Source organism: Empidonax traillii, unplaced genomic scaffold (genome assembly GCF_003031625.1).
Source record: "Empidonax traillii isolate 1590-97213 ecotype Southwest subspecies unplaced genomic scaffold, ASM303162v1 scaffold690:size337178, whole genome shotgun sequence".
In the NCBI taxonomy this organism is placed as follows: Eukaryota; Metazoa; Chordata; class Aves; order Passeriformes; family Tyrannidae; genus Empidonax; species Empidonax traillii.
Window position 1 is genome coordinate 248445 of NW_020955883.1, and position 25543 is coordinate 273987.

A 25543-nucleotide genomic window follows, 5' to 3' on the forward strand; every position below is an offset into this window, starting at 1 on the left:
GTGTTGATCTGCTTTTAGCAGGAGAATGAACTAGATGACCCCAACGCAAGGTAACTTTCAGCCTCAATGGTAATTCAAAATTAACAGAGCAAATCGTTTCCTAGAAACTCGCTTTTTAACCAGTTACAGAAATAAATACCAAATACATTCCATAACAAATGTCTACCTGCTCCTGTTCAAAGATACCAAATTACTAGAGAAAACCCCAGAAAGTACTGCAAAGCTTCATCAGTGAAGAATGGAATCTCCACTAACATCCATTCATATAGAACAGTATTATTTAAACTATTCCCCATCAGCATATTTGATCAAAAGTAACTATTCCAGCAATAATTTCAAAAGTCCTGCTAACGATCTAAGAAGTTGTCAGATAATTTGCTTTGAAGCAACACATTACTTTATAACCACGGTTTTGTTTATTACTATTTTCTTAATTCAGGAAACTTCTTTTGTATCACTTTCATAAAAAAAAAAAAAGGAAAAAAAATTAAAATTGCATAGATCAATCAAGAGAGTTAGGATATTTCAGAACTAGTATGATCTAATGCTAAGAGAATCTTAATTTGCTCAAAGGACTGTGAAATGTAACAATGCTTCCTCTAGTTAGAAAATTAAGTACAGCTTTTCCATTACAGTTTCCTTCTCACTTAGCAGACTTACCTCCTCTGGGGAAAAGTCTTCAGACCAAAGGAGGCTATTTTGATGTTGAAATTCAGAGGAACTAGGAGACATGTCTTACAAAATGCATGATGTTACACTATGACTTCTGTTGAATACCTACACGAAACAGTTGCTACAGGATTCTACCCAAACACTGAAGCCAGACTGTTTGGGAGTCTGGCTTTGAACTTAGAACTCAAGTATCACAAGCACTGTATGGTCACAGTTTTGAACAGAAGTAAAACCTACTATAGCACAATCCTATATTAAGTTCTAAACATATCTACACTGACAAGTTAAATGGATCTTTTTATCACCTTCCTCCATCTAGTTCTCACTTCACAAAATGAGGACATAATATTTCCTCATTAAAGAGGGATGTTTAAAAACAAAAAAGGCAGTAATGCCTGTGATGTATGCAGGGTTTAAAAGAGAGCACAGCACAAAACCAAAACAAAATCCCCAACATTTCATTTTTCAGATAAATACTGAATTCTCCGTAATGTAAACAGAGGTTCCATCATATTGAAAAAGAATGGTGAAAAAGAGTCATCATTATGTCTTCCCCTATATCCTCAGCACCATCATAGAAAGAGTTGATTCAGTTCAACTTAAGGAACTGAACCTTCTGGACAAGTCAAAACTAGAAAGAAAACAAGCAGATGGGATGAAAAGCATGCACTTATCATTCAATAGCATATCCTAACTGAACAACCGAGAAACAAAATAGCAACTCACTATGCAGAATACTATGATCCCATAAACCAAGACAGAAACTACACAGAAAAAGTCATGTCACTGATGACTATCAAATGTCACATTTTCTTTTAAAGTAGCATTGCACACAGTATACATTAAAGAAACTAATCCTTACTAACACTCAGTCCTTTCACACAGTGAGCACACATTAGAAAAATGTCTTAAAGAACCAACAATGCTCCCAGCTTTATGAGAATGGTGTTCACATAGGCTCTTTGCATCTGGAGAGGAAAATATGGTTATTTTCACCTCTAAAACAGTATAAAAAGAAAAGAATCTTTTCCTCGTAAAAACTTTCTTTTCCTTTTTTAATACGTACACTGGTATAGGAACCTCACAGGGAGGACACGGTAATGCAGTTTGAATGAAAGCTGGCTCAGATGGCTGTTCCCAAGGACCTGCAGACTGATGCTGAGAGCAAAAGACACTAGGTGAATACAAAACACAAATGGAACTATCTGCTTGACCATAAATAAACACATCATCTAAAGAGTTCCCAGTTCTAACAAATTCACTTCCTAGTAACTAACTTTTTTACTAATGGAAATCTCAACACCCCCTACACATAAAAAATTTGCTGTTTCATCCTTAGCCTGGTTAAGGATAAGAAAATGAAGGCCTGTGGTCCTTACTGCTAAAAATTAAGCACAAAGCCAAACAAAAGAGTAAACCAATCCTAACTATTTAATAGGGGTAAAAATATAAAAATATTTCAGTTAGTAAGCTAGTTCAATTGCAATCATGCAGTACACGTAGGTGTCATGCTAAAAAATGCCAAACAATTTCTCACTTCTAACTTGATGATTTAGTAAATATCAGAGTTAAAATTTATTTTTTGCTCTTACGTTAAAAGCAATTGCATAGATCTGAAATTAAACATTTGTAACACTAACAAAACAAACTAACTAACTAACAAAAATCTTATGATTTCCTGAGCAACTGTAACTGTTGAAAACTGCAAATTCAATTATATATTACAAAATCACTCACATTGCAACAAAGGAGCACCACTTAGTTTTGGGCTGAGCAGTTTGCTGACTGATTTTTATTTACTCTGAACTTCAGAAGCCTCCAACTTAAGATCAAGGTTGAACTGTTGCCCATTCTTCAGAACAGTAATACACTATTTTTCACCATTTACTTACTGAGCCAGTTTGCCTCACAAGAGCTTCGTCGTGGCAGGAAACAGGGCACAAATGACCACAGGTTAACGTTTTCTGGCAGGGTTGACGACACGGAGGGCACCGCCCAAAGTGACAATAGTGTTTCTCCTGGGTAGAGTGGTGGCAGGTAGGTGGTCGACTGAAATAAAATCCAAGACGAATCAATATGACAGCAAGAAATAAGAAGTTGCAGGTGATTATGTTTAAAATAAAAAGAATTGAAATTAACAAGTTGGTTTTGGGATTTTTTTTCTTCTCAGCTTCAGCAGTGGATAATATTACGATAGAATTAAAGCAGGAGTTCTAAATAAAACTGAAATAAAAGTTGGGTTTATATATTCAAACAGTTGTTTCAATCCTAATTCTATTCTGTGCTTAGTAATCTTGCTAGATCCCAGCAGAAAATATTCTTTTTCCTTTTGCTAGTCAATTTTTCTAGATAGACGGCCTCATAGAGGTACGTCAAAACATGCCAGAGATGACTTGGAAGAAATGAGTGGGACTACAGAATTAGAATAGCCTGGGGACACAGAACCTCCCCTTGAAGCAGCAAGCTGCTCATGAAACCTCAGTGTCAGAGAGGTGTCTGATAGGACGGATTACTGCTAATCTCCATCTGCATAGTCAAGGATACAGAAGACTAAGAAGTAATATCTGTAATCAGATAAGTAACAATTTTTCCTGTTGAAGGTCTGTTTTACTACTTTCTTAAAGCACAATTTAAACTCCACTTAAGAACAAGAAACATACTTTCTATACTGACCTGCACAGCTGCTTGCATTTGGGAGGTTTGATGGTACGCTCCCTGCCACAGGGCACTTTAATGACAGTTTTTCCACAATTGCATTTCACATCTACAGTCTCTGGACATGGATTACAACTACCTAAAAACAAATACATTAACAATATGAGACCCTCTGACATTTTGAAAAGAAGCCCAGTCATCTGGCTCACACAACACTTCTTTGTCTATTAGTATTTCAGTCTTACACACACATGAAGACATACCATCTTTCATCTAAATTCAGAAAGGTAAGACACTGAAAAACTGGTAGAAGTTTTGCAGATTTTGGATGATATTAAATTTTCAGCATATGTATAATGAATGCTGCTTTGAAAAAAACCTCCACCTCTATAAAGTTACTCATGTTACTAATCTGATATATTTTTAAAAACATATTTGTGAAAGACCCATGTTTTAATTTATAGCTCTCCAACACCATTTTTGCAAGTTCTAATTGCCAACTTTTATTATAGAGTAATTAACAGTAAGGATATGAATCTTCTAAAAAAGGCAAATTCAGACGTGGGTCTTGGCTTATTAACCACACTGCATTCTGAAATATTAAAGGAAGCAATGCTTTGAAAGAAGTATTGACAGCCAAATGCTTTAAGCAATTCTGACTTGTTAGCAGGATCTGAGAAGCAGCATTTCAAGAAGCAGATGTCTCAATGACAACAGGTTGCTGAAGACGGAAGTACTACAGTCTTTATATTGCAAAGTAAATTCAATTATAATATATTATCAGCACACATAAAATCATAGAATCACAGAATGGTTTCGGTTCTAGTTCCATCCAGTTCTGAATGCCCCTCCCATGGGCAGGGAGACCTTACACTAGACCAGGTAGCTAAGAGCCCCATCCAACCTGGTCCTGAACACTTACAGGGATCAGACATCTCCAGGTTCCCTGGGTAACCTGTTCCAATGCCTCACCACACTCACAGTAAAGATTTTTTTTCCCTACTATCTAATCTTTACACATTCTCCTTCAATTTGAAGCCATTCTCCCTTGTCCTGCCACTTCATGCCCTTGCATAAAGTCCCTCTCCACCTTTCTTGTAGGCTCCCTTCAGGTACTGAAGGCTGCAATTAGGTCACCCCACAGCCTTCTCCAGGCTGAACAATCCCAATTCTCTCAGCCTTTTCTTATAGAAGAGGTGCTCCATCCCTCTGATCATCTTGGTGGTCCTCCTCTAGACTCAACTCAACAGGCCCATGTTCTTCCTGTACTGGGGGCTCCAGAGCTGGATACAATACTTCACTGGTGTCTCACAAAAGCAGAGTAGAGGGGCAGAATCCCCTCCCTCGACCTGCTGCCCACACTGCTTTGGATGCAGCCCAGGATACAACTGGCTTTCTGGCTGCAAGTGCACATTACTGGCTCATGTCCAGCTTCTCATCCACCAGCACCTGTGAGTCCTTCTGAGCAGGGCTGCTCTTGATCTGTTCATCCCCCAAGCTTGTGCTGATGTCAGGGTTTGCAGCAACCCAGGTGCAGTGCCTTGCACTTGGCCTTGTTAAAATGCATTAGATTCTCATGGGCTCACTTCTCCAGTTTGTCCAGCTATTTTTACAAAATAAACTGAAGGTCTAAAGCTATGCTGCCCAAAAGTGGCTAGTATTTTTATTCCCTGGCAACAAATTCTAAATTTCAGTAAGTATAAAAAACATAAGAAAAAAAGAATTAAAAAAAAATCAAACCACAAACATAAGAGATTGTTACCTTTTTTTCAGGGACCTCTGCAAAAGGCCAACTGCTTATTATCAACCTCTGGGCAGTTATTTTCTAGGAGGCATCTATTTCCTTTAAAATCAATGGTCCCTGAGATCTGGCAGCTCACTGCAAAATTAACCTGACCTGGTATTACATTCTAAAGATAAAATAATTCATCATAACTTTCAGTAGCTAGTAAAATATTGGTGTATAAGGAGAAACATGAATACAAATATTCTCAAATAAAAATAATTGCCTTGATTAGGAGTATTTTCAAACATTCACCAAGATATTGAAATCTGTACTAGACTACTATTTTGTCTAGCAGAGTGAAGTTTTTTTTTTTTTAGAAAATAAGTTTATCATCTGATGTTGGAGCAGAAGCAGGTGTTCCATGGGAGGCTCCAGAGATAACCAAGGAATTCAGCAAACGACCTTGGGGCTTGAGCGAGTGAGAAAAGGAGCTGCTATGAAGCTGCTAACTTCGGCAAAAGGACACACCGTCCTACATATCCCTGAAACCAGAAGCAGTTCTGAAGCAAAAGGACTGTTTATAGTAGTTCCACTCTAGGACTATGTATTGATTAGTTAATTAATAGTAATAGTACATTGTAGTTAGCTAGTGAAGAGTTTGTATAGTTTGAAGAATACATAGTTTGGAAAATGTATAGCTGTGTGGCAAATAGTTCCATGCATTCCCCTCTTCCTGTAGTTTGCATATCCCTCCGCCAAATGTGATAAAATGAAACGCTATCAGTAAATAAAAGGAGTTCTCTGCGGGATTCAGTTTGGCCCAGCAGCAACGCTAAACTGTGTCTGTGTAGCTTTTTAGGTGTTCACAATCTGATATCATAGTTATTAGTTTCATTATATGCAAACTAAGTTAGCAAATAGACAATTATACTCTTTTGATAAATAAAACTTTAAACTGTATATATTTGACATTTACAGCCTCAAAGATCACTTTTATTTTCTTACAGATATTGCCTTATTGCTTTCATGTTAGTTATTAGAAATCTTTGTCACTTTGTCACTTTATAGGCTCTAAAATGCAAGCAGCATCAAATATAAACCATCACTGAACGTAAAAGTTTATCCTATAATGCAGCACTGACTCCTTAGTTTTTCAATCAGAATTTTATGCTATGATTTAGTTATCAACCAAAGGAATGCAGAAAAACAATGTCACCAGTTTTGTTTTCACAGTACACAAAAAATTATGTATTTGCAGGATTTTGGAGAGGTACAGGGGCAGAGGGGAGAAGAAAGGTAAGAAGAAAAGTGGAACAGTTCACAGAGTAAAAAACAAACCACTAGTTTGTGGTGACAAATTTAATAGCGAATTAACTGGGACAACTACCACGTTTATTTGTCCTCTCCTCTTAAGAGTCACTGCCTCAGAAGGAAGACTAGTTGAACAAGCTGTGAGTTATTTCTTGAGTTGTTGTAATTTATAGTTCAGAATAGTAAGGGAAATTATAGAGGCTACTCAGCTGCTGTTTCAGCAGGGCAGCAGCTTCTGTGGGGAAAATTGCTGAGAGGGCAGATAACTTTTCAGTCATTCTAATTTAATCCCCTACCAAGCAAATTGGCCAGGATAAAAGCTGCAAGGTAATTCTGGCCATTTCCAGCATCTTTTTTACCAAGGTCATGGCATGCAGAAGTACCCTTTTTTGCTATTCTGCATACAGTAAATAACAAGTACTTATTTTCTTTCAACAGCAAGATATCAATATACTTTCCAACTCCATCTTTTTTTTTTTTTTAATTTTAAGCCCACTTGTACCACATGTTGTATTCTAGGATTTTTAAAAACCATCCAAAATCAAACAGCAACAGTAATTACTGTATGTATTTGCTATGCATATTCAGTGAAAAGAATAATGTTGAACAGAATTATTGGTGAAAAAAAGGCAAGCCATGTCTTTTAAATTACACAGCTTGAAAGAGGAACAATGTTAAGCAAAAACACCAGGTAAAAACTCAGGTTGCCACCATGTAAGTCTTTAAGTTGTAAACAGCGCTTTCAAACACACTGCCCTCACAAAAAACCCACATGCAACAAGGGAGAGAATTCATTAAAGACCACACAGAGCCACACAAGCATAAAATTTGGAAAAAAAAAACAATATCCCATCACTACAGGGATTCTTCACCTGTTCTTACCTCTGTGGCAACCTGAAGGACATTTGTGATTTCTGCAGCCTAGAGTCCGCCCACAGACTTGATCACAAGGTAGACAGTTTCCAGAACAGCACTATTAAAAAAAAAAAAGTCTATATAACTGAAAATTTAGAAATTTCTGGTATACATTTTTTCAGTTCTACCATCTTGTTTTTGCAATACTTATTAAAAAAATGTCAATGCGAGTTTTCCCCAAAAAGGAGGCTACCTGTACAGTGGTTTCAAAATGTTCAAGTTATAAAATAGCAAGAAAACACACATTTGAAAGCACCGTTTCAACATACTAAAAAGGCAGAGGGCTTCAAAAAAACATTTAAAAGTTCAAATTCTTGTAATATTTTAATCCAACAATTTGCCCCATTACTCTGCAATTTTTTCCACTTTTATGCTATATTGTCCCTAGCACAAAGATGTTGCTAATAATTTTTTTTAAACACTTTTCACCTTTATAGTAAAGTTCAGATAACTTTAGGATCAGTTTTCTACTATCTATCCTTATGTAAATTAGTATGAAGGAAGAATCAGAACATATCAATCACACCACCACACTGGTGGATGTCAGGGCAGGAGGGAACCCCATTTTTATTAATAACTTGAAAGGTACCACCCCTCAAACTGTATACAGAAGGATGAAAACCAGGAAGAGAAACATGGGGTTTTTTATCATGAATTAGAGATGTCAAGGTTGCATTCACTTGTTTTGTCATCTTTTCACATAGAGTAAATTCATTTTAACAATAATATAAAAAAACACCATTTTTTCATGCTTGTTTGTGGTAAGAAGTCCAACTTTCATAATATATTAATTCACAAACAGCAGACAACTTTCAGGCCTTCTTGAATGAATAAACTGAAAAGATGGTTCTGAGTATCAATCATTCCTTTGATTTCAAATGAGAAGGGAAACAAAATTCCAATTCCCAATTGTCAGACTACTGCTTTTTGCAGTGGTGCATATTAGAAGGTGTGATGGAATGCTGGGCTATGAAAAATAAGAGTATGTTCCTTTACAAAGTTATGACTGATCTCCAGCTCTGCCTACAAAGTTAGGAAATAAATGGGTTTAACTATTCCAGAATGCACAAAGCATCAGTAACTACTGGAGAATCTGAAAGGAAAACTGCCTTCTTGACCTGGAGAGTTGTCAAAATCCCCTCCCAGTTTTTAAGGCCACTTAGTTTTTTTTGATGACATGCTGTTCAGAGAATCCTAGTTCATTGAAAACTAATCTGAATGGCATTGATGAAAACACCTCTTTCTATACAGTAACATGAGGTGGAGCAATAAATTGATGTGATTTTCATATAGTATAAAATATTATACCTAAATTTTGAAAAATGTTATCTAAACAATACCTTTGAGAAAGATCATCTGTGGGCACTCACCTTTCTCCGACACTGGTGCTTCTGGCAATCTCGAATTTTAGTACACTTTGTTTCACACAGATATGGCTTGTGACATGGCATGCGTTTAGTGTGCTTTCCACAGCGACACTGCTTTTCAACCTCCTGGGCAGCAAGATAGGAAAGAAAAGTAAGAGTATATTTAATACAAGAAAAAAAAGAAAACAACACGTTCTACTACTATCTGTAAAGAAAAGTACAAGGGAAAATAACACTACATTGCTCTATCACAACAGGAAGTATATCATGTGCTCTGAGCAGATTACCTATCTGTGAAGTAACTACTTGGGGACCTTGAGCTGGCATTGCAGACACCTCACTGTAGCCTCTTCACTCAGAGGGAAGTCACTTCAAAGGAACCAAGCAAGTGTGTAGTGCAAGATGTCAAGTGTAAACACAAAACAAATCCATCCGAGAAAGAACCCTTCCCACACGGTAAACTAGATTCATCCATCATGTATATCAGTAAGATGTAAGTGAGCAGGTCTGTCTGACCTTCATCCCAACTGTCCTTTCTCCACAGACTTTGTAGCCAAAGCTGGCTCAGGAAGAGACAACTGAGACCACACAGGGCAATGTGTTTATAGACCAGCCCACAGATGCTCCATGGATGTTTGGACCACACCAAAACTTTATTTTCTTGTTTGTAAGAAAATAATGTTATGCTACAGCACCTTTCATTTCACTAATGAAGGAATATCATAACATGACAAAGCCACAAGGAAGCTAGAAAATTTTGGGGAAAATTGTCTTTTAGGACATAATAATTTAAATAAATGAAAACAAAACAAAACCAGGCCCAAATAATAAAACACTCATCTATGCCTCAATTCAGATACATAATGCTCAACTACTTATTCAGAAATGTGCTGGGGTGACAGGTGAATAGAAAAACAATGTGCTGCTTTTAATGAACATAAACACATAGATTTTGTGATAGATACAACTTCATTTTCCCTAGGAGACTCGCCCTGTTCCAGGCATATAGTTTAAAAGCCCTAACAAAATGTAAACCTGCTACAGCAAGACTAACCTGTCTGCATATTTCACAGGGACCACGATGACAGCGCTGTGAACATTTATGAATGCCACATTCCAGAACTTTGTCACAACTATCACCACAGGTGGGCACATCTTCTGTACAAGGCAATGTAAACTCTGTATAAAAAGACAGAAGTACAAGTAAACATTTAGAAAAAAAAGCTAAGTATTTAGGAAAAAAATGCAAAGTGTAACAAGTTCAAATGCCAATTCTCCCTCATTTTTTAAAAAGCTTCTCCAGCATTACTCAGTTATTCACATCGCAAATTAAACCCCTGGTACTAAGTAAAGCTTTCAAAGCCATGAACAAAAAGTTAATACAGTGTCACAGTTGACTGTAAGACCTTTTTACAGACCTGCAGAATTAACCTAAACTACTGACTGGCAAAGACTGGATGACTTTTTTTTTAATTTATCATTAAAAAAAAAAAAAATGCAGCTTACTTGTTTTTCCACATGGACATGATCTTTTCCCAGAACGAGGACAGTCTCCACAGGGACCAGCATGACAAACTTGTTCACATGTGTGATTACCACATGGCAAACGTTTCCTACACACCTGAGAAACTCAGAAAAAACAAGTGAATGCAGTGTTATGGAACTACATACCTAGACAAAGCAACCTAAGGGGAAAAAGTAGGAGTGAGACATGTCTGGATGGAATTTCTCTCTCTCTCTCTCTAAATTTTGCTAACAAATCTTACATTTGATCAGAGTTCACCATAGAAAAACTGATCATCCCTGCAGTGATCCTAGTCTGGAAGACCCCTGTATACTAAGGAGTTAGTGGTTCAGACAACCTGAGCATTCCAGGTCTGTGCTGTGCTGCACATACACCTTGGCCAGAGGATAAACACACTGTAGCAGAGGAGACTGGAGGCAACTCCCACTTGGTACCAGTGATTATGCTGCCTTTATCTAAAAGTGTAGCAAGAAGTTCTCACTGACAGTAGAAATTATGATCAAAGATGCTTTCTTGTAACAAAACCTTACAGTAGTTTCAAGGACCAAAATGAGGAACTCCATTTACAGAGGGAGTCTGCACTGCATGCTGCAGACTCACAGCCCATTTGATGATGCACAGCTCAGGGTTCCACACATCTAAAGGGACACACTGTATGCTATATTATACTCCCTTAGTGTTATCTGAAATAATCCATATTTTAACTGATACTTCACAGAGTCTAAGTGCCTTCCTTACTGGAATCAGAATGACCAAGTACCTCCCGGTGCAGCCTTCCACCTGCCACTTGGTTTTTTTTGGTGGTGTTTTTTTTTGTTTTTGTTTTTGTTTTTGTTTGTTTGTTTGTTTGTTTGTGGGGTTTTTGTTCATTTTTTTTAATTATTTTTATTTTTTTACAGTCTGTCAATCCATAGCCTTGGTCTTAAGCATGAGCTGCAAATATACTTCAAGGAAGGAATCACAAAGCTTTCATTCTGTTACAGTCACTAGAAGTAAATAAGCACGAAACTCTTGTCTACTAAACTGTGATTTCATGCTTATTTTTGAAGGCAACAGCTGAAATTTCAGCCTCAAGTACAAGAAAGCAGAATATACGAAGTCAACTTCACTACTATCCTAACCCTAGAACAATTCCAGAACAGTGACATTTAAGCTACTACAGGAAATTAAGTGGGTAACCAACTAAATTTGTTTTCCAACACTGCTGCCTATATGTTCGATTGCAATTTCAAAACTTAAACAATAAAATTATTTTCTTAACAAATTGGTTTTTCCAATCCTTAATTACACCAAGTAATCAAATTTTATAAAGATGAGAAATCTGTTAAAAAGAATAGCTTCGACATACCTGATCACACTGCCACTGAGGACTTGCACAAAGTCTTTCTGCTGTCTGTCTTCCACAGATACACCGTTGTTTACTGACTCGTGGACAAGGCTGACAATCTCCTGTATGTAATTACAAAGTGGCATTAGGAACAGGAATTGCAAAAGGATGATGTGCCTTTACAACTGAAACAACTACTCCTCTGAAGTTTAAGAGAGCAGGTGTACCTGCATGACAGGGATTCTCACAAGTGTGCTGTCCGCACAGCAGTGTTCGTCCACACGGCAGGCGACACGACCACTCCTTGGCACTGCACCTCCGGGGCACTGGTTTAGCCTTCTTACAGTGACAGGTTGTTGTGACCATCTTTGGGCAAGGTGGACAGGGTCCTAATCACAGGAGAAAGAACAGCTTGCTAATGGCCATTCAGCAAATGTGGCCTTGACTACATCTCTTTTTATTCTTGAGGATTTCAATATACTTCACAGATTTTAAGTAAAACTGTGTAACAGCGACCTAAATACAGATCACACAACCAAGAGAGGCAAAGGATTTACCTGGATGACAAAGCAGCAAACATTTATGACCACAAGAAGGTTTGAATTCCCTCTCACATATCTGACCACAGGAGTGAGGCACCAGCCATGGGTCCACTGTTGGATTCTCCACTTTTCCACAGTAACAGTAATACCTACTGGGAGTTTCAGAGCGTTTGTATTCATACCTACATTTTGGACTACAACAAAGGAAAAAGAAGTGAAAAGAAATGCAATTTAAAAAAAAAAATTAAAAAGAAAAAGCAATTCCTATAATTTCGGTTTCCCAAGATTGTTACAATGCTACCAATAACATTTTTACAACTGCTGTAACCAATAATAATATAATTAAATTTATAATATACACTGGAGGTCTTTCTATATGTAAGATTTTACAGTGCATTCATTAGAATGTCTAAGGAATTGTCCCATCACTGCAATCTCTTTTCTCTAAGAATATATACAGACAAAAATTCAGCACAGGAGGAATCAGAAGAGTTTGTATGATAGGCAATACCCCAACAACGTATGCAACAAAGAGTTAACCTAATTAAACAGAGCTAATTAAAAAAAGAGATTAAAACCCAGGGGTTTACTAACAGCAGTCTAAGTAAGCCACGTAAAACAAAGTTTAGCGATGCTATTAAAACTATGCATAATTAGAATTCTATCTGAAAAAACTTAGATTGAAGACGCACACCTTTATTTGTTACCCTTGATGTTGAAAGAAATTAAAAAACACATTATTGCTAAAGGCAGATAGACATTAGAGGTCTAGAACTTTTAACTGCCACAAGCTCTACAGGTTTTCATGTGCAAGCCACGGATGAGGGAGGCAACACTAGGAAGAAGAAACAAAGCAGTTCACATTTCTGGCTACACTGGGAAATGACAAAAGACAAGGAGCTCCTCCTCAGAGAAGAACAGGGACCCTGAAAGACCTATGCACTCAGTTTTATCAAATAAAATGTCAATTTGCTGTGATACAATACATTACAGACCATAAAGCATTTCTCAATAGGGCCTGCATAGCTTTAGCATGTGCTTAAATGTAAAATAAAATACCATTCACCTTGAATTTTTTTCATTATAAACATTATGCTATAACACAAAACTAGTTTATAGTAGAACAGGCATTATCAACTTGAGATGCTGCCAACCAAAAACTTGGTATTTTTACTTCCTAAGCAAACTCACTTGGGAAATTTATTCATGCAGCCACGATATTACCTTCTTTTTTATACAATCTCAAGTAGAACTGATAGATTGGTTTTAATGCTGAAATTATACAGAGACTAAAAGAGTAAATAATAAATCCCTACATCTTGCTATTTTAAAACTTCTTTAAGACTTATTTATTTCATTTTACCAACTTTAAAAGGCACAAATATGTAAAGCCATTCAGAAATAAATATTAGAAGCTGAGACACAAGATAGGTAAGTTACCTTCTCTGAAGTTAAAACAAATTTGATGCAGTAAGTTTTTAATATCACTGTGAAATATTCCTGAATCATGTTAGTGAAAACTTAAAAATAATTTAAAAAATCAATAGAAAAGTCAGTCTTCTAAAAATGCTTTTATTTTAGTGTGTGTATCATTTACAAGTACCATTCCTTTCTAAAGTAACACCAGTTGACAGTTTTCACAACCGACATATCTTTGTAAATGTACCACAAGAAGCTCACCATGGCCAGGGATAATCTTTCTTCCCAAAATCATCATCTGTCAAAGGAGAAGACACAAGGAAAAGGCTGTCCTTGGCCCACTTTTGGATACACACTAGGTGAAATATACAAAAGCACCCACAGCAGCTCCAGACCTAAAGAGGAGACATAAGTGTCAATATCTTTAAAGTAGGTTTCTTTCTGTTTCCGCTGATGAACATCCATAGTATCTAAAGAAATACAAGCTTTCACTTTTCCCTTTAAAAATGGGTTTTCAGAGATAGATTATACCTATTGCTAGATGAATATGAAGTTTTATTGTTACAGATTCCTACCTATAATCTTTTTTTCCCCGATTCCCGTGGGAAGTTTTTGCCAAGGCCTATGGAGATCAAAACACTCAGATAATCAGAAAAGTGTTGATTTAAACACACTCTTGGAGGTCACGTAGCACAAACTGACTCCCAGGGAAGGAATACTGCCAACTTAGCTCTGTTCAGTCACAACCGTGCCTCGCAAAGTTTAAAAGTCCTGAGGGATACGGACTTCCCAACCATCCTGGACAACCTACTCCAAGTGTCCTACTACCTTCCCAGTACTCAATCTGCACCTTCCAAGCCTCAGATTGTGCCACTGTCCCTTATTACACCACCTGGCACCACAAAGGTGACTTGAGCTCTAACCTAGCTATAGAAATTTGAAGAGAAAGTGCAGCAAAAAATTTAACTTGTAATTTTTTTAAAATAACTTAGGACAGTGTTATGAAATTATACTGTGAAAACAAAGAATTTCCCCATTAACTTACAGAGGATAAAGTCAAATGACATAAGTTTCTAGAAGTACAGTAACTAACAAAATACAGATTAAGTATGCTAAGAATTCACACAAAACATACTGCATTTTTTTTAAAAGTTACTGACTACAGTTTCATCAGGTATTTATAGTCCATGTATATTCATCATAAGAAATTAAAACCCTTTCTGCACTTCTTTTCTTTTTGATGTTAAACACACAGTTGCAAATGTTTTTGATTCAAGTAACTATACCAGAAACAGGTTTTAGCCTGTCAATGTCACAGGGAAGTTCAAACATAACAATAAAAGTGAAAAAATATTTGTCCTGAAGTCTCTGCTATATAAAATGTACCTATATGAAACAGGCTCAACTTCTCTGACGTGCACACTTCTCTTTCACCTGATGAGCATTTGGGGCAAGCAAAGTTTATCTTAGCTCCCTTGTTATAAATCTAACAATAGCATCTCTTAACTTCCTAGTATTTCTTGCCTTGGTGTTTGCTACACCATAGCTTATTGGATACCCCACTGTAAGCACTGGCTTTAGAGCACTTATTTTTTACATCTGCTATTCTCTAAAATGTAAAAATAATATTCTATACTACGATAACAAACATATGTAAAAAAATACATATTCTTATTACAAGCTACATGTATAAGTACTTATGTCTCCAAGTGTTCCAAAATCCAAAGATGCCAAGTGCTGCGTTTAGTACTCTTACCATTTTAAAGCTATCAATCCCATGAATTACCTCAGTATTATAATTAAAAACATATTATTCAGACAGTTATATTTGTTTCATTCTAAAAGATTACTGTAAAATACTTACAGCTTGGTTCCTTTTAACGGAAGCAATGCAGATGAGACATGTCATAGCCCCTGACTGAAAAGCTTCATTCATGTACTGTCTTGTACGTTCCAGTTCACTTGCATCTCCATCTTTAATGTATAAAGATTTTTAAAGCAATCAGTAATGTTTGATCTGCTACTTGGTACATGGTGAGACTGCTGCAAAAGGTTTTTTTTTCTCTGAATAAAGGCCAATCATATTATTATAAAACCACATTTAATACAGTTTAAAACTATACCATTGCTTCTGCATGGAAAGACAAGAAATACTGCCAGCGTGCATGGCTGGGAACAAACATTTTTTAATGCAAGACATCAGTATAGAGTGCTTTCCTTCCAATTATGGAAAAATCCTAAAACAGAGACAATGACACAGCATTGTTTATGCTTTCATACCAAAATAAAAGTCAATGAATAAAAAAAAAAATTACCAGTTTGACTGGTGTAAATGGTAAACGTTTTGTCCAAAATCTTTCCTTGTTTCACTTCAGCATCTTCATCATCATCTTCAGATGAGGAGCTTAATTGATCTTCAACTAGCTTTTTTGCTGCAGCCTGATTAGCCTTCTTAATTTCATCAAATTTCTTCAGTGAAGATAATTCTGTTAAGAGAAAACATTAGCGATGATTAATACCAAAATAGTTAATCATAACACTACATTATCTATAGTTCTACATATTTTCGACTGTCCTTTTTTTTAAAAGAGGTTACTGATTTTATTTTTTAAGGGGAGTACGTTTTCAATACCACACAAGAACAGATAAATTATATTTACTTCTTTACTGTGCATTATCCATAAAATTCATAGCAGGAACTATTACCTATCAATTACTGCTGACAAACCCAACCAAATATACCAGAATATATGCATCTACAATGCTACTTTATGAAAAGGATACTTAGAAAACCCCACACACATCCCACAAAAATACAACTTTCAGAGCATGAGGAAGAAAAACACAAACTGCACAATTCTTGACAACTGTTATGATTTGCAGATACCCTACAGGTAACTCTCCCAGCACTCAGTATGTCTTAAATTATGACTTTCACTAATGTCCCTCAAATTCGACAAGTTTTTATTGCAATAGTAGCATTAAAAGCAACGGGGTATTTTAATACAAGCTTTTTTTGAAGTTACTGCAGGTGAAATAGAGGAGGGTTCTCACACAGAGGTACAAAATTATGTAACTCAACAGAATTCACAATAAACCGAAGTGCCTTTAAGATAACATTCCACGGAGATATAAAGGTCTTCAGCAGATCACAGGTCGTAAGTACCTCCAAGTCTTCCGTATTAGACTATAGCACCCAACATATTCACTAGGGTGTTGTCAAGTTTAGTTTTAAGGCTTTTCTTAAGAAACTGTGCTGTCACTTAAAAGAGCTCCGACTTCTGGCACCTCTGTGCTGCATTTCACGAGGATGAACTTGCACTCACAGCTGCCCCGTGCACCAAAAGCCCGCACCTCTCCCAGACCGGGGCAACGCGGCTCCCTAACCAGAGCACCTAAAGATACGTGTCCCTACGGGGCAGCTCCCAAGGCTATTTCCAGCCGTGCTAAGAAACAGATGCTTCATCCTTTACTTCACACTTAACTCTTCTGCTCCAGGGACACCGACTGCGCTCCCTGCGGAGGGCACAGCCCCGAGCCCACCGCCACAGCGCGGCCTCCGCACCTCCCGCGGGCAGGACCCGGCAGGCAGGACACGGCACATGGCGAGCACCGGCGGGCAGCGCGCAGTGGAGCCGGGGCCCGCCAGCCTCCCTTCCCGGCCACTCCGGGCACAGCCCCGACCTGGCCACCTGCAGGGGCTCCGAGCCACCGCCGGCTCCCCCGCCCCGGGACCCCGCAGCCTGGGCAGGGGGGACAGGACGCGATACTCACCGCTGGCCCCCTCGTCCATGGTCGCCGCTGCCGCAACGCGGGCACCGCCGCCGGCCCGCGGGGCTGGGGGTCGGGTAGCCGCCCCACCGCGGGCGGCGAGCCCGTCCCCGGGCCTGGCGCGGCCGCGACCGCGGCCCCGGCCGCCCTGACGCCAAGCAGCCTCCATTCTTGCCCCGCCGGTGAGCTGAGAGCGGTGAAGAGAGACAGGTCCCGACACCGCCGCCCCGAGGGGAGCTGAGTCCCCCTCTCCTCCCCGCCCGGCCCGGCCCCTCCGCCCAGCGCGGCGCTGGAGGCGGCGAGGACAGCGGAGCTCCCGCGGCAGCGCGACTACAGCTCCCAGCGGCCCCCGCGCGGCGGGCGGGGCGGGGCGGGGCGGTGCCGGCACCGCCCCCCTGGCCCGGCCCTGGCGGCACTGAGGCACACAGGGCTGTGGGGTAGGAGGAGTCTGGGAACACCGAGTCCCACCCTTAACCCTGCACTGCCAAGTCCACCGCTGAGCCGCGTCCCTAAGTGCTCCATCTGTACGGCTTTTAAATACCTCCAGGAATGGTGGCCACACCACTTCCCTGGGCAGAATGTTTCAGTGCTTGACATCCCTTTCAGTGAAAACACTTTTCCTAATATCCAAACCAAACCTCCCCTGGCACAACTTGAGGCTATTTCCTCTCTTCCTTTTACTTGGGAGAAGACACCGATGCCCACCTCACTACCACCTTCTTTCAGGTAGTTGTAGAGAGCAATAAAGTCCCCCCAAAGCATCCTTTTCTCTTAGAGTAATCTTTTGGCAGCCCCTTCTGTGGCATGCAGCTCTTGCATGCATTTGCTTCATAGCTTTCACAGTATGAGAGTCAAAAACCAACCATAAAGCCTGTTTAGAAACTTTACCTAAGTATGTCCAGAAAGTTTTACTGCACAGGAATATATATTGAGTAACGTGTGTGCCTCCGGACAAATAAGGGCAAGTTGAACTAGTTCTAATTTTATTTTATAGCATTTATACTACGTGATATGCCAAGAAAAAATCCTGCATTTCTTTTCAGCAAATACATTCTCATAAAAGTTAAGTAATACAACAATTCCAGTCATAAAGAGTCTGAAAATAGTAAGCAAACTACTGGAGGTCAATTCTGGTTTTCTGTTTTATTTTGAAGTGTTTTAAATCAAAGAATTTTTATTAAGAAAGAGGCAGGTAGTGAATACAACTCACATCTTAGACTGAATGATCAATAAAAAAAAATTGTTAATAGTAAATCTCTGCCTTTATTAGTTGAAACTAATATCATATTACACATTTCTCTAATGCAAAGTATTAAACACTTCAACAAAGGAGAAAAGTGCTTCCTAAGTGCCTAGTGAAACATGGTGTGACCATGTAGGATGTTTCTGGCATACAGATTGCACATTATATTCTAGACCTGTGTTGATATAATGCTAATTGCAAAGTCCAAAACTCACAATATAGTTAAATGACAAAATAATGCTTATTCCTGAGTGCAGGGATAGTCTTTAGTGATAGGATGGCACACTCTTTCCCCTCATGAGCTCATTAAGCCATTTTTCATTCAAAGCACAGGATCAACAGTGGATGAAAGCCATTTCATATTTATATTTATCCTTGTTGTTCCATATATATCCTATGCATTAAGTACTTCATAACATTTAATCCTTGCAGTGAAATCAAGAATTATTTATAAATCTCTGGCATTCTGGAAAGCATCAACATTACAAAAAGTAAAACAACCAGAAAGGAATGTACTTTATAAAATATCCAATTAATAATATCTCCATCTCATTACGGAGAGAATGAATGTGTAGATGTATTATTGACATTAAGATGTGCCTATGTATATTTTAAGAGTGGCAGTCCAAGTTCCCACGGTAATCAAATTGTCCTAAATACAGAATTATCCGTTCTCTCATTGCAGTCCCTTTCTTCACTCCCTTTCGTTAAACTTATCCAATGTTTAGTGCCTATGATCTAATTCTACTGAAAATACCCAGCTGAGACCATAACTAAGAAAACCATATTTGCCAATGAAAAGAGACATAAATTAGGGGCAAATCCAAGAAGATAATGTTTCTTAAAGAAGTTGAAAATGGATTGAATACATAAAACAGTAGATTTTACTACTTAGAAATAGTTATGAAGAAAGATATATCCTATCAATGGAAAAAATAACCTATTTAGTTGTATTCTTTCCCCAACAGCAGCTACAGAAGATATTGCAGGGAGAATTTGGCCTCTTCCAGTCATGTCTGCCCTTCGCACTCTGATGGTATCCACAAGTGTCACATTAGGAACATACACATTTTTCATCACAGATCATAAAAACTTGATAGTCCATGTCCAGCAGCCACATGGATGTTAAGTATTTGTCCTCAAAGTTAAGTATTTGTTATTATTGTGAAAAGAACAACTAGATTTTGCACCACTCATATCTGTCATATTCGTGCTTGAAAAAAGTTTTATTTTCCTGTCTCTATTCTATTTCAGCCCTTGCATATATTAGCCTGAAAAAAGGACCATTCCAAACTGCCCACTTACAATTCAAGAAATCAGCCAAGGTGGACCAAATAAAGTAATAGCATTTTCTAAATCTTACAGCCTTCAGTACTCTCATCTGCATTGTAGGTATACTTAATTCCTGATATAATATCCCATACTTAATTGTTATGTTAATCAATAGATAATAAAATGCGTTCATTTAGACACAAGTTTAATATAAAGGTTAATGACTTCAAATAATATAATTGTAACCAAAACTTTCCTTCTTTCCATAGGCAGACATGAAGAAATTATTTTAAAATAGTCAGCAAAACTTCCAGTATTTGCCAGTATATGACTGTATAGAGACTGAATGCATTTGTCATAGAGCAGTGTTACATAGAGTACAAAATATGTTAACAGACAATACCACCTGCTTGTGCAAGAGCAAAACGTTTTCTTCCATTCTGATTTTTGATTCCTCTTTTTCTGCCTGAAAGCTGCCAAATATGTGCTTCTTGTAGGAAATTAGTGACATTGCCTCAACAAATAACTTTTTGCAATTTATAGTCAGGTCCTACAAATATTAGAAATTAACGTATTCAGCCCCATTCAGGATTTGACCCTAAGTCTTATTGACAACCTCCAGTGTTATAAGCTGCTTTTCACAATCCAGGTTTATCTGTGGATGGATCTGCTTCTTCTAAGGCTTCAAACTCTTCCTCTATAACTGGCTTCAATACTTTCTCTATTCGTGTAAGTCTTTTTTTCAGTTTCTGTTGTGCACCGTCATACTCAGCCAACAACCTGGCAAACTTTGTTTGTAACCTGTCCATCGATCGTTCCATGTAGGCAACCTTCTCTTCGAGATCTTTAGGATCACTTCCTAAATTTGCAATTTCAATGTCCAGCAATCCATCTTTCATTAGGATTTGCTTGCCTTTTTCTTCCAGCATAGCCTTTGCATCTGGATACTCTGTTAAAGCCTCCATAAGATCATCTTTAGACAGACAAAACAAGTCTGAGTAGCCAATACTTTTAATATTGGCTGTTCTTCGGTTTCCAGCTTTGCTACCTTTGATATTAAGAATGCTGATTTCTCCAAAGTAGCTGCCATCACTTAGGACAACAAATTGGGTAATTCCATCATCAGCAACTACTGCCAGCTTGCCTTCTTTGATAATGTACATCTCTCGTCCAATATCTCCTTTTCTGCAAATATAGTCTCCAGGACTGTATACTTGTGGCTGGAGTTTCAAAACCAGTTCAACCAGCAGACCAGCTTCGCAGTCCGCAAAAATCCGAACTTTTTTTAGAGTTTCCAGGTGAACATTGATTGCAATCTCTGCTCTTAGTTTATCTGGCAGATACTTCAAGACTTCCCTTTCATCCACAGCCTTTTTGTTTGTCCACAGGTAGTCAAACCACTTTATAACTCTTTTTTCCATGTCTTTACTCACATTCCGAAAGTGCATATACTGCTTGATAGCATCAATCCGTGCTTGAAACTCTGCCCTGGCAGCATTCATGTTGGAGATCATAGAGCCCACGTTACCAACAATGGTAGCGAAAATCAACACTCCAACCAAGAAGTCAACAACCACGAAGAAATACTCAGAATCTCTTACAGGAGGGGGGGTTTCACCGATAGTAGTCAGGGTCAGTGTTGACCAGTAGAGACTGTAAACATATTTTCTAGTCAGACGGGCAAATTCAGGATCGGAGGTGTTGGGGTAGACCCATGTGTCAGCCCCAAATCCAATGGCTTTTGAGATCGAGTAGTACACACAGGCATTCCAGTGAATAATAATCACGATGTACATGACAAGGTTAGAGATCCTGAAGATATTTGGGTAGTTTGTCCTTGTTTCTGTTCGCTGGAAGAATTCAAACATCCGAGCTACTCTGAGTAGTCTGTTTATTCTTAATTCTGGGTAATTCAATCCTAACTTAAAGTATAAGAGATCAGTTGGTATGATTGACAGAAAATCTAATTTGAATTGGAAAGATTTCTTGTATTTCTCTCGAAGCTTTTGTTCTTCTTTCACCAGAAGACCTTGCTCCAGGTAACCTAAAATAAAATTGTAAATAATAAAAAAGGCTACAACTTCAAATGTGCTGTGTTTATTGTCAGTCCAAATGTACTTTGAAAAAATATTTTGGGTGCAAATTCCAGAGGAATGTAACTTCTCTTAGTTTTTAATATGCAAATCCTTATTTATAAATATTCAGCTTAGTGCTGTATGATTCAGTTTGAGCTGAATTATACAGCTTTGAAAGATAAACATTTTAAGCTTGATTCTTTCCCTCTATTTTTCCCCCAGCCTCACTCCCCAAAAAAACCTCCACAGGCTGTAGAAAAGGTGGTTAATAAGGGAAAGAATTTAGACACAGGGATTTCAGTTCCATAGTGAGTGTATCTACTCAGTAGCTCTGGATAAAGGATAAGATCATAAAACAGTTGCAGATGAAGTTAATGAGAATGTCTTGGTTGCTCAATCATCCTGAAAAGCAAGTATTTGAATACCCCCTTAATACAAAAAACCAGATTTACGTGCTAGTTTTTCAGAATCCCCGATCCTCACTTGGCTGCATTCCATGTTTATTTCATCTTTATGAGTCAGCTGGAGGCAGAATAGCTTGAATCTAGCATACCTCAGGTTTTATGTATTCTTTGAGTAATACATTGAGTTTGAGTAATACATCAGAGTTTCTCTTACTTTTACAGGTCACAGGCTACAGTCTTTCAGAGATCTAGCTCAATGTCTTTGTTCACTCTTGCACTTCATCAGGAGAATTCAGATAATCAAGTAGTTTTGAATATTTAAAAAACCTGACACAAATAAATGAAAAGGAATAATTAATCTATGAGTATAGTTACCTGTCCTTGTCCGTACAAACATGTCAGCAACATAAATGGCATCAGAAACATAATCAATAATAAACCATGCTGCTAAGTAGTCGTGCTGAAGCTCATCAAAACAGGCTCTGAATAGAAGACAAAAGGAAATTACCATGAAATGAAAGGTAAATACTTGCATGAAATCAGTGATAAATAAAATATTTTTCATTTCTTTAGGGATATTATGATTTGCCAGATGTTCTATATAGGCATTGAAGGAGTACATCACCTAGCGATAATCATGGTCCAGTTGTACATGACAGGCATTGTGATGCAGAACAACCAGTTGTAATATATATTTCCTGCTGGATCAATGGTGAAAACATCTTTCTTCTTCCTAAGGAATAAGAAGGGGGTAAAAAAAGGAGATTTAATGAGACACTTAAAATACATGAAACAGTTTTTGAGGAAGGAAGCATTCCAGAAATTGTTACTGTAAAATAAATGGTCTTCAGTAAAGTTAAGCTTCCTTGCTTGAGTGCATGGAAAATACAAAGCTGTTGTGACTTGGGTCGCAAACTTTACAATCTAAATTTTTCTGAGCAAAATTACCCTGGTAGTCCCACTTCAGTTTATAGTGGCACATGTAATTTTAAAATTAATTCTTTACCTACCCAAATAACTGTCTTGTCTGATAATTAATTTTATCATCTTAAAAAATTTTATGTGACTACTAATGTTTAAATAAGTGAGATAAATCATCCCTATCATTCCTTTCTCACTGGGAAAAGTCTAGCTCTGAGAAAGATAAAACATATACACAGAGAAACCAAAGAATGGGAAATCATACAACATAAGTTCTTACTGCACTGTTTTAAGTTTCTGTCCCTTAGGCAGAAAATTATGAATTTACCAAGGAGAAGGTAAAGCAGAAACTTTTAGATCACAGAAGAGTTTACTTGCTTGTAGGTTCCTTTGTATGTAGAAGAGTTTGCTTTATGATGGCACATCTTTTGCTGCAGGGTGTCATCCAAGAGATATTAGATAATCAGAATCCAAAGGAGATATGTCTTGGTTAATTTTTTCAGATCACCTCCATGCATGCATATTTCTGTTGTCCACATACAAAGTTAAGTCAAATCAACTCTACTCTAGTGAGAACAACAGCAGTCTGTCCACTCACTCACTAGATGTATAAACAACTTTACAGGGTGTTCATGAATGGATTAGATTTTACAGCAAAAGTAATTTTATTAGACAGCATAACAGAATCTAAATGAAAAATACTTACTCTTCTATATTTTCTTTCTTCTTGGACTTATCTTTATTTTTATTTTTCTCCTTTTTTTCTTTGTTCTTTTCTGTTTCCCCATCCTTTTTTTTTTCTGGCTTGCTAAAAAATAGATGTACATTTTCCATTGTTAAAGACCAAGTTAAAACATATTTAGAAAAAAATTTGATATATTATCAATAGTAGCATAATTACTCTTTGTCTTACCTCTTCTTTTCTTTTTTCCTTTTTTTCTCTTCCCTAGGAAAAAGAAAAATATGGTAGATCATGAGATGCACATACCCCTTGCGTCCACATTTATTTATTTATTAGAATCATCTGCATTCAGTAAGGATAACATTATACTTAGGTGTTTGACCTTCAAAAAAACTATTTTACTTATTGTATTCACCTAGAACTATTTTTATTTTAAATTAATAGATACAATACCAGTAACTTGGCTATTGAGAATGCTCATCATAGCTGATGTGCATGAAGTTAAAATATATGTGCAGTCTCTTTTGGGATTACCTGAAAGACATAACTGTTTCTAAAGAAATTATCATGTATATATTTTTCTTCTTCATTTCTGCTTAAACAGACAATATTGCAGTACTCTCATTTTATGAAAAAGAAAAGTTACTTACGTGTCTTTATTACTATTATTGTTAATATTGTAGCGTGCAAATATACCAGGTAGATATCGTTGCCTGGGGAACAACAAAATAACAAGTTACGTGATATCTGCTGAAATACAAAAAGATCTCCTAAATGTTTACAATAAGCAATATATTGTAATCTTGAAGACTTTGTTTATTTCTAGCAGTAAAGAAAATTAGATGATGGCAAGCATCTGTGCTTAGATAATCCTATGCAAATTATCAAATTAAAAAGAAAACAAACTGAGACAAAATAGTATATTTGACATACCTGTTTTCCTCTCTGTGTATCAGTCCAGGGTCCTTACTGGTGTCGTGCACTACCACGCTTGGAATAATTGTATGGGACTGATGGGTCTCAATCACTCCTACCTTCATGGTCAAGTTTGTCTTGAGTTATTAAGGAAGACTGGATAAAAAAAGAATCAAGTCATTTCACAACTAGAAGAAGAAGATTTTTTTCTCTTCCCTAAAGATGAATACTTTACATCCTTGCTTCCTCAAAGACTGAGAATATTTTCAGTTTCCTGTCTCCCACAACTTTTCCATCAGACAAGAAAGAGCACCGTGGGTCTTTTAGTGTTCTGAATGACCAGGCAACTGCTGCTAAAGAGAATGTTCAACACATATTTGTCTTAGAGGAAGCATTAATTTAGGTCTTTCTCCTGAGCCTTGACACATACTTTGAAAATATTTAGACAATTGTATTTGAAACCACTGTTTCATTTTGTTTTGAACCAAAGGTTCAAAACTTAATGTATCAAAATGGATAAACAAATTCATGCACAGGCGGCACACTGAAAACCAGATTAAAATCCACTGATTGTAGGTCCAGAGAAATCTCAGTATGTCTGATACCCAAAAGTTATACTCTGTTGAGAGAAACGAGTAGGTTCTATAAATAGGAAGTTAAGACTGATGTAGTAATTTCCTAATGCACATAGCAGGTAGTATGTAAAGACCTAAATAAAAATGTTAGTGGCTGTTGGTGCCTGGTTTGTTCATCTCAATAAAAAACATACTGAAAATATTTTATAAAAAATATAGTGCATTT

At 37.5% G+C, this 25543-nt stretch overlaps 2 protein-coding genes across 2 annotated transcripts in view; both read right to left on the reverse strand.

Moving 5' to 3' along the window:
* Positions 1-17483, reverse strand: part of NFXL1 (nuclear transcription factor, X-box binding like 1) — a 48690-nt gene extending 31207 nt beyond the window's left edge. Inside the window, exons 1-14 of the mRNA XM_027899839.1 lie at positions 17234-17483; positions 15775-15945; positions 15324-15433; positions 13721-13854; positions 12056-12234; positions 11726-11887; positions 11520-11620; positions 10153-10267; positions 9701-9825; positions 8650-8772; positions 7247-7337; positions 3346-3466; positions 2565-2721; positions 1739-1830 (exon numbers count right to left, since the gene is read on the reverse strand). Coding sequence (XP_027755640.1) covers positions 1739-1830; positions 2565-2721; positions 3346-3466; positions 7247-7337; positions 8650-8772; positions 9701-9825; positions 10153-10267; positions 11520-11620; positions 11726-11887; positions 12056-12234; positions 13721-13854; positions 15324-15433; positions 15775-15945; positions 17234-17399 — 1847 coding nt within the window. The 5' untranslated portion in view covers positions 17400-17483. The remainder of the gene's footprint in view (positions 1-1738; positions 1831-2564; positions 2722-3345; positions 3467-7246; positions 7338-8649; positions 8773-9700; positions 9826-10152; positions 10268-11519; positions 11621-11725; positions 11888-12055; positions 12235-13720; positions 13855-15323; positions 15434-15774; positions 15946-17233) is intronic.
* Positions 17484-20383: 2900 nt separating this feature from the next.
* CNGA1 (cyclic nucleotide gated channel alpha 1) lies at positions 20384-24867 on the reverse strand. The gene is made up of 7 exons (XM_027899840.1): positions 24756-24867; positions 24478-24544; positions 24059-24091; positions 23852-23953; positions 22850-22957; positions 22600-22706; positions 20384-21789 (listed from the first exon to the last, which is right to left on the reverse strand). The coding sequence occupies exons 1-7, from the start codon at positions 24865-24867 to the stop codon at positions 20384-20386; spliced, it is 1935 nt and encodes a 644-aa protein (XP_027755641.1).
* Positions 24868-25543: the final 676 nt, after the last annotated feature.